General features: G+C 37.9%; 1 protein-coding gene across 1 annotated transcript; it reads right to left on the bottom strand.

The window, feature by feature from the left end:
* Positions 1–7,028: 7,028 nt before the first annotated feature.
* Positions 7,029–9,361, bottom strand: LOC105084116 (histone H2B type 1-N-like). Its single transcript, XM_010974146.3, has 2 exons — positions 8,917–9,361; positions 7,029–7,963 (listed from the first exon to the last, which is right to left on the bottom strand). Exon 1 carries the CDS (start codon positions 9,318–9,320, stop codon positions 8,940–8,942), a length of 381 nt encoding a protein of 126 aa, XP_010972448.1. The 5' UTR covers positions 9,321–9,361; the 3' UTR covers positions 7,029–7,963; positions 8,917–8,939.
* Between the last annotated feature and the right edge of the window lie 268 nt (positions 9,362–9,629).

The raw sequence follows: 9,629 nt of genomic DNA, 5'->3' as shown, positions 1-9,629 counted from the left end.
GAAACAATATGTAACTGCTGAGATTTGCCCCCAGAGATTCTGATTAAATTTATCAGAGGTGGAGCCTGGGCATCTGGGGTATTTGAAATTCCCCAGATAACACTGATGGCTCTGAGAATTGAGAGGCACACTATTCTGTGCCAACTGTGGGAAATGGCCTCTCAGATGGCATCCAGTGACCCACACCTTCTAATATCTGTGCCCTCCCCTCATTGCTCCAGGATTATGGTCAACAGGATATGACAGAAGAGATGGTATGTCACTTCCGAGATTAGATAAGAGACTTCCACTTCTCTTGGATCACTTGCTGCTGAGGAAGGAAGCCAGCCCTTGTCATGAATAACCTTATAGAGATGCCCACATGGTGAGATACTGAGGCCTCCAGCCAACAGCATCGTAAATAAGCAAGACTTTTCTTGGACCTTAGAAGCTCCAGTCCCAGTCAAACCTTCAGATGACCAAAATCCTTGATGGCAGCCTCATGAGAGATCTTGAACTCCTGACCCTAAGAAACTCCGTGAGGTAATGTGTTTGCTGTCTCAAGCTGCTCAATTTTGGAATAATGTGTTACACAACATATTTAGCTGATATACACCAACTAAAGTCTCAGCAATCCTTTCTTTCAAGGTTGAACCTTGTTATACCTCTTCCAAGAATCTATCCCAGATTATCACATTCCTGAGTAATATTTACTACCTCTAAATTCCTATAGCAGTTAATATTAAACATAGTTTGATGTAATTATAATATGATAAATAACATTAATTATATTATATATTTATATATACAACTATATATGCTATAATTATTGTTGTTAATATTATAATAATGTATTATTTATGATTTATATAACATATATAGATATATAATTTATGTAGCAGTATAAAATATAATAGTGTCATTTTGCCACTTATTGTTTTATGACATTGCTTATATTATTTGATTTAGTATTGCTCAAACTTCAGTTATTTAAATTCCACTTTTATGATTTTTTTCTTTTTGCTGTATCAGGGTACTGCCTATACCATTATTTACTTAATCTTTTTCTTTAAATATACTCTGTAGAAAATGAAACCAATGTATTTAAAAAGACAACTGTACATCACTACCTTACTGGAAAGTTTCTACCTCTGACCATAAACAGAATATAACTAAAAAATATTATTAAAATATACATATTATTTAAGTCCAGTTATATGCCATTTGCTGCCTACTACTTTGAGCCTCAGACATGTTCTTTGTTATGAAGTTGAAAAATCGAGGTTGTGGTGTGGGAGACAAAGGTTAACAAGTGTTAGAGAGAACTTAAAGATCTGCCAGTGATGCAGGAAAATGGATGTGGGGCATGAGGAGGGCTGTGTCCCAGGTCTCAGTTGAGCCCCTGGGACATGTCCCGCCAGGTGTGGGTCCTTGGCTTTGCACAGGAAAGAATTCAAGTGCGAGCCACTGTTGAGTAAATGTAGATTTATTTAGAGAGACACATACCGCATACAGTGTAAGGCAAGATAAAGGCAAAGAGAGAGGTGTGGGAATTGGGTGTTCAGGTTAAAGTAAAAGTAGGTAAACACTTCATAGACAGAATGTGGACCATCTCTGAAGGGGAGGGAGCGAAAAGGCTGCTAGGCGTGGTGTTGTCAGTTTTTATGGGCTCAGTAGCTTCACATGCCTACAGGTGAGATCATTTCAACTGCCCTGGGGAAGGGGCTGGGATTCCCATGAATTGGGCCAGTGCCCATTCTTTGGCCTTTTGCAGTTGTCCTTGGGACTGTCATGGCGCCTGCGGGCATGTTATTCATCACGCTGTTACAGTGAGCATATAATGTAGCTCAAGGTCTACTAGAAGTCAAACTTCTTAATCCTTAAGTCTTACTAGGAGTTGAAATCTTCCACCATTTTGGTGTTAAATTGCTGTCATTCCTTGAGTGGCTGTGCTCTACCCTCTTCCCTCTTGTCTCACCAGCACCAAATTAACGCTTTCCCAGTTACTTAATCAGAAAAATTTAGAGTAGAAAAGAGAATGATATTTTCATTCTCTGTTTCAACATTTTAAACACCAAAGTCCATATACTGCTTATAATCATTTTCTGTGCCCCCAGTAGTACTTCGTACCTATCTGGGAAAATGCTGGTTTCATTAATGTACTATTTAATTGAGCTGCCATAATATGTCTAACTCAGGAAATATAGAAGTATGTGACCCAGGGAAGCTCACTTTGTGGTGGAACATTTATTAAATTATACTTATTTTTTGTTCTCAAACTATTTAATTATTACTTATTTTGTTGAAAGAAAAAATTTGATGTAATGCCTTTTTTATAATAACTTTCCTTTTTGTACCTCATTCAGGTGCCAAGAACATACTTGGAAGCAATGTATATCATCACATAAAGTCCTTCTTGGAAAACTAGAACTTTATTATTCATCTCCAATTTACAGATAATCAGGAGAATCGCAGTGTTGGGCTGCACCCCGCAGGCCTGCAAACCCTATAATTGCCCAGCCTGGAGATGGAAGAAAGAGCCGGGAGACAGCGACAGAGACTTCAGTGGTTTATTGGACAGGAGATCTTACACGTCTGAAGCAAGGTCCTGGGGCAACACCTCACTCTGTACCAACAGCGGGCAGGACATGGCAGCAATTTTCCCCGGGGTGTACCAGTCAGAGGGGGAATTGATGTCAGGTGGACTCATCAGTTACCAGGAAACCAGAGAGGTGGCCGTTTCTCACCATCCCTTTGGTTAACAACCATTAAGGGGGCCATATTTTTCTTTAATAGCCCAGCATGGTGAAGCCATTTGAAGGTCTAAGAATCAGAACAAGTACCCATTGGAGCAGAGGACAAGCACTTAGGCAGGTGCTGATCAGTTCTGATTAAGCGGAAGGGTCAGAATAAAAGACTAGAGAACGAATTTAAGAGCAAAGCCCAAATTTATATACTAAAACCTGAAAATGTTGTTGAAAGAAATAGGAGAAGTTTAAAATAAATGGTGAGATATTGCATTATGCTGTTTTAAAATACTGAATTGGTCTTCTCCCCAAATTCATCTGTTTTGATGCAATCCCTATAAAAATTCCAGCATTTTTTCTTCTGTAAAATTGATAAGCAAATACTAAACTTCACATGGAAGTGCAAATAACCTAAAATATTAATAAAATATATTTGAAATATAAAAAAAAGGAAAAAGAGGAAGGGTCAGACCCGTGAGTAGGGTGAGGTGAAGGAGGGACTGGTCCAGCAGCGGATGTGCAGAGAGCAAGAGGACAGCCATCAGGCATGGCCTGATTGTACACAGGCTCTTTGAAGTAGTAGCCCAGGTACCCAGCTAGCAAGTATGGGGCACAGTGTCCAAAGACTTTCCAGGGCCTGTGCTCCTTCCACCTGTTTAAGCCGCTTTAGGGTAGGCTCTTAATTAATTCTAAATATCAGAATGACCTGGTTTGGTGCTTCATCCAATTTTTCTATTTTCAGCATTTTATTCTCCTTCATATATTTCTCTTGCTTATCTCCTTGTATGCCTGGAAGTTCTTGATTTCATTTGCTCTAGTATTCTGGGGATTACCAAATGTCAGGGTGTCTGTCATGGCTCTACGCTTAAGGATCTGCCCTCAAGGAGTAAACTGTATGGCTCTTGGCATCTAAAGAAAAATATCACGTTAGTTATTGGCTGCCATTTTTTAAGTGTGTACTATCTTTGGATATTGTGCATTATCTAATTTATTTTTCCAATCCCATGAGGTATGTGCTAGTGGTATCTCTGTCCACAGGTAAAGTGCCAGAAGATTGGGACTATAACGTTATATTAATGTATTGGCTGCTTTATTAGTTTACTACAGTTGCCATAACAAGGTTTCTCAGTCTAAGTGGCTTAAACAACAGAAAACTATTCTCAGTTTTGGAGGCTGGAAGTTCGAGATCAAGGCTCCCCAGCAGAGTTGTTTCCTTCTGAGGAAGGGCTGTGAGGGAAGGACGGGTTCTAGGCCTCTCTCTTTAGCTTACAGATGGCCATCGTTCCCACACACATGTGCTCCTTCTGTACTTGTTTGTGTCCAAATTTCCTTTTCTTTAAGGGACACTAGTCATATCGGACTAAGGCCTACCCACTCTCCAATGACCTCATTTTAATTTAATTACATGTTTAAAGACTCTATCCCTAAATATGGTTACTTTCTGAAGGTTGTGGGAGGAATAAAAATTCTTCCCATAATAGCTGCCTTCCTTTAAGTAGAACAGCCCGTAGAAATCAGAGGTGTATGCTTCCCTTCCTGGGACTAGGCCTAGTTTTGCTTCTTTGATAATAAGGAATGAAGACAAAAGAACTAAGAAGATGGGTTAATGTTTAAACTTCTATTTTAAAAATGATTATAGGGAGGGTATAGCTCAAGTGGTACAGTGCATGCTTAGTATGCAGAAGGTCCTGGGTTCAATACCCAGTACTTTCTCTAAAAATAAATCTAATTACTCCCCCACCAAATATAATTATTAAATAATACAATAATACGTAAAATATTTTTAAAAAATTACATAGTAGCTACTGCAAATCCAAGTCTCATACATAGTCATGCCTTTTAGCCTTTCACTTGGGCAGACCTGGATTGCTGACCCTCTGGGAAGGGGAAAGTGAGCAGAGAGGTTATTACTATGTAGGTTATTACTATGGATTTTTGCCTCATTAGAAATTAAAACTGGAAAAAACATTCATTGTGGTTAATCATTTTAAAATTACAATAAACTCATTCTAATGTACATATTTTATGAAGATGGCTATACTTTTCAAAATAAAAAAATTAGCAGAGTGGCATTGTTTTACAGCTTGCAAATATCTTTTTTTTTAATTTAAGTATAGTCAGTTTACAATGTGTCATTTTCTGGTGTACGGCATAATGTTTCAGTCATACATAGACATACATATATTCATTTTCATTATAGGTTACTACAAGATATTGAATATAGTTCCCTGTGCTATACAGAAGAAACTTGTTTTAAGTTTGCAAATATCTTTAAAGTCTGACTTAATAGAAGTCAGCCAGATTCTCATATTTGTTTTTGCATTCAATGTGTTGCAATCTAACTGTCAAGTGGACATTGAGGATGGAAAAGGAAAATAAGTTTCAGGATAATTATAAAAACAATTTTGTACTCACAGATCCACCAAAAGGATCTCTGGGACCCCTTAGGGGTCCTCAGACCACATTTGGAGAATGACTATCTTTGGGACAAAAAGAAAGCTAACATTTCATTTATTTATTTAGTAACCATAATGTTGGTGGTAATGTTGAGGATGGCTGTGGCAGAAACTGCTACGTAGGATAGTTTGAGAACGCCCAGGGAATGAGAGTTTGGATTGATTCCCAACCATGGCAGTCATTAAAATGAAAATTGTTGTACTGAAATGAAATTTTAGTTCACAAAGCATCAATGACTTTCTCAGGGAGCTCTTATTTTGAGACTGGATTCTATAGCATTACAGGAGGTGGCCCTTTCCTGAATGTAAGCAAAACAGACCCTTGAGATTTGCAAGGATAGGCACTTTCTGGAAAACAAGATGCTCATTTCAGGATGTAGGGCACAAAGACTTGGGAAAAGATGAGTAGACTGAGATATCAAATTTCACCACGTGAAATTCTTATTCAGCTCATCATAGTGTTTGTTCCAATTGATTCTCAGAGTCGTGGCTTTTTAGATGCTGTGGATATTCCAGTGGATAACTACAGCTGTTCTGTTTGCTTAGTTTTGATTCGCCAATTAGCACTACTTACACAGTGGGGATTCTTTCAAGCTTTCTTGCCTCTCTTACCCTAAGTCTTGCCATTGTTACACCAACATCGGAGATCATCCTTGCTTTCAGTCAGCATGATGTCCTAGACACATCAGGATATCCCTTGTCTCAAAACCTGCAATCAGGTCCTCTTCAAGGACTTTAGTTTCTTGAATAGAGGTGGAAACCTCCACACCAGGGTTTATGTTAGATTATTCTGGGAGAGCACTGAAGCACCTGGCTTATTCAGGGGACTTTGAGAACACATTAATGACAAGCTAAAAACAGTTTTTCAAGGCTAAGCCCATGTTACTTTTTTTTTTTTTGGGGGGGAAGTCTTTTATCTTATCCCAGAATAAAAAATATTTTTAAATCAAACTCACTTTTCTTCTTGAGCTGATAGCTTCACTGTTATGCCATGTAAAACCACCTCACCAAGGTTAATTTACCAGATTTGGGGGGTGATTTACCAGATTTTGGGGTGTCTATCTAAACAATGTTTTAAAAATAGTATTATTAAAATGTTTATAAAGCATACTACAATGGACTCTTATCCAGGCATACAATTTAAAAATATCCACAACACATTAGTAATTTTAATATTTCATTTTGAGTTTTTGGAAGAATTACTACAGTCCACAGCTAATAAACATGAGGATGCTCTTACTACGTTGCCTTTTTGCAAGGTATAATTCCAAGTGATTCTCATAATCATTACCATCTATACCAGTTATTTTAAAAGAAGATGAAATTTTAATTTTTCCAATGCTCATTTCAAGAGAATGACAAAAACTACAGAAGCATTGACTGTCCAGTTTCCAATTATTCTATTAATTCCATTAAATATAATAAAAAGCATAATAGAAATAAGAGTATAATAGCTGTATCTGTATATGTATGTATGCATGTATAAAGTGTTTTCTGACTAATGGAATATGAAGCTAGAATCTCAAAGGATTAGATTTATTTATATTCTCCATCTCACTGCTGTTCTGTACCATGAGCATAAAATAATCAGAAAATAGACAATCAATGCCTTTGTATTTTTTGTCATCTTCCTGCAGTAAGAGTGTTGGGAAAAATTAAAATATATTTTAGTGTATTGTGTATAAATAAAGCATATTTTATATGCTTATAATATATATATGCCCATACATGCACACACTCATAGCACAGTTATTTTAACTACAGGCACCACTGAATTTCAATTTCTTAAGACTTTTTGTCAAATATGGTTATTTATATTTGACCAAATACATTAACACATACAGAATACCTTAATTTTCCACTAGTTTATTTTAAAGATGTTAGTTACAAATATTGGGGGGAAAAGTGAATTAAGATGAAACTACAATCAAATTAAGAATTATTTTTAAAAGTCCAGTGTTACATTTATACAGTGTCACCTTCCAATTGGAGTGGAATATTTTTATACAGTTCCATATTTTCAAAATAGTCTTTCACAAGAACAAACTAGTAAATGACACTGATATATCTGGGTTACATTTTAAGTGCAGCTTCAAGTTCTCACCACATATATATATTCTAGTTTTTGGTTTAAATTTATGTTTTTTTCCCCTTGAACAAGTGCAAAGACATTAGAATTTATTATTGAATGTTTTGTATTATGCAAAATCTGAACATTTTCATGAATGGGCCATGCCTATACTCTCAATATTATATTCTGTATTATTTTCAGAATTAAAGTAGACAGGATATAATACCATTTTTATAGAATTAAAACATACCCAAAAAACCCTTAACTTATTCATGGATATTTTCCTTCCTTATAAGTGCATGAGGAAATCTTCTGGGAAATATTTTGTCTCTATTTTATTATAACACATTAAAATCATACTTTTTAATATCATGTCTAAATTAAAAATTCAGGTATTTGACATTATATATCACCTAGAAAAAAATAAACTAATACAGTTTCAAAAAAGATATGTATCATACCCATTCAACCTTGAATGTGAGGCCTTAAACAAATATTCAAAGTAGTTTTTCCCTTCCCCCTTTTCAAGACTTGAGCCTTGAGACTTTTCATGGCTAGTCACTCATTTCTGTCTTAGCATATTGCAAATTAAACTTATTAGGTCACCTGTATATTTTCACATGGAATTGGAACAAGCAGGAAATTTTGCAGCAAGTGGTCAATTGGTAGAATAGTATACTTTTGGGGGAAGCGTTTCCACACTTATTGGCCTGCAAAGAACAAGAGTTTTAAATGCCATTTGTAAAGGTTTAAAATGAAGAGATGGATTTTGACTTCCTGAATTGAGAATAGGGGAACAGCCTTTCTTCTCTACTTAATAATTTTCTTTTAAAACTCATTCCAATTAATAGAGAAATAGTTAAGTCCAAGTGACACAAATATAGAAGGAAAACATGGAGCAGATTCTGACACGAAAGGCAGGGAGTAGGACCTAATCCCTCCAGTACAGAGGAATTTCACTCAGAAATTAGGGAGTGGAGAAACTGGCAGAGATCTTCCCCCAAAGCCGCACTGCCCCAAATTCTCCCAATTAGGATAGACCCACAAAGGGAAACCGTTGGTTAATTTCAAACTACGCGCGCGGCTTCTGGATTGGCTACCGATACAACGTGGCAACTGGTCGATGCGTGCAATGATTTGAATTGGATTCTGGCTTCCATTTCTTACTTCTGCCTTTTCTAACTTAATATTTGGGAAATCCAAACTCAGGGAAAGGGGATTAAAGTCAGCACAGCTCCCGAAAGGAAACAAAACGAGTTGTGGCTTTCTTATTGTATGCCAAACATTACATGAGTCAGGCATCTACACGTTAAAGTTAAGGAAGGAGCGTTCAGGTCGTTGTAAAGGAACTTTTTGCCAAATTGAAATTTTTAAACGGGAGCCAACTTTGCTTTTGGACAAAGGATATTTTGTCTTCTTTACTACGCTTATCTGATAATGAATCTTATCCTTCTGGACATAAAGACATAAAAATGTCTCGCGCATGCTGCAGCACCACCTACACTGTAGTGGAAGTAATTTTTAACAAGATCAAAATAAGGAAACGCGGAACTTGTTTCTTTGCAACAAATAAGAACCAATCGCTGTAGAAAGTGAGTGTCAGTTCTCTTTAGAATACTGAGTGGCTCTGAAAAGAGCCTTTGGGGTGTAGGCTAAGCCTTACCGATCGCTCCGCTGCGGTCTGACTCACTTGGAGCTGGTGTACTTGGTGACGGCCTTGGTGCCCTCGGACACAGCGTGCTTGGCCAGCTCCCCAGGCAGTAGCAGGCGCACGGCCGTCTGGATCTCCCGGGACGTGATGGTCGAGCGCTTGTTGTAATGCGCCAGGCGCGACGCCTCGCCCGCGATGCGCTCAAAGATGTCGTTGACGAATGAGTTCATGATGCCCATGGCCTTGGACGAGATGCCGGTGTCCGGGTGGACCTGCTTCAGCACCTTGTACACGTACACCGAGTAGCTCTCCTTGCGGCTGCGCTTGCGCTTCTTGCCGTCCTTCTTCTGCGCCTTGGCCACCGCCTTCTTGGAGCCCTTCTTCGGGGCCGGGGCGGACTTGGAGGGTTCAGGCATGGTCGGAAATTAACTGCTGAACAATTCAAAAATAACAGGAAGGATGGGTGTGAGGTTGTACGTGTCTTCTTCCTTCACGGCTACTTAAACGAAGGAGGCAGTGAGTAGAGCCGTGTTGTCTGATTGGTGGTAAATCCCGGACACGTCATATAAAAGTTTTGTCCAATCAAAATAAGTATATTTCAAAACCACGATTTCATTGGGTTAAGTAAAACTGTAGTTTCAGCCAATGATACGCTTTCATTTTCGCGCCCAGAAAAGACTATAAGTAGGGTAGTTCCCACTTTATCAACTCAGGTTGTATTCAGG

Source organism: Camelus bactrianus, chromosome 20, assembly GCF_048773025.1.
Source record: "Camelus bactrianus isolate YW-2024 breed Bactrian camel chromosome 20, ASM4877302v1, whole genome shotgun sequence".
In the NCBI taxonomy this organism is placed as follows: Eukaryota; Metazoa; Chordata; class Mammalia; order Artiodactyla; family Camelidae; genus Camelus; species Camelus bactrianus.
Note: the sequence above shows the minus strand (reverse complement) of the source record. Positions and strands in the feature narration are given on the sequence as shown.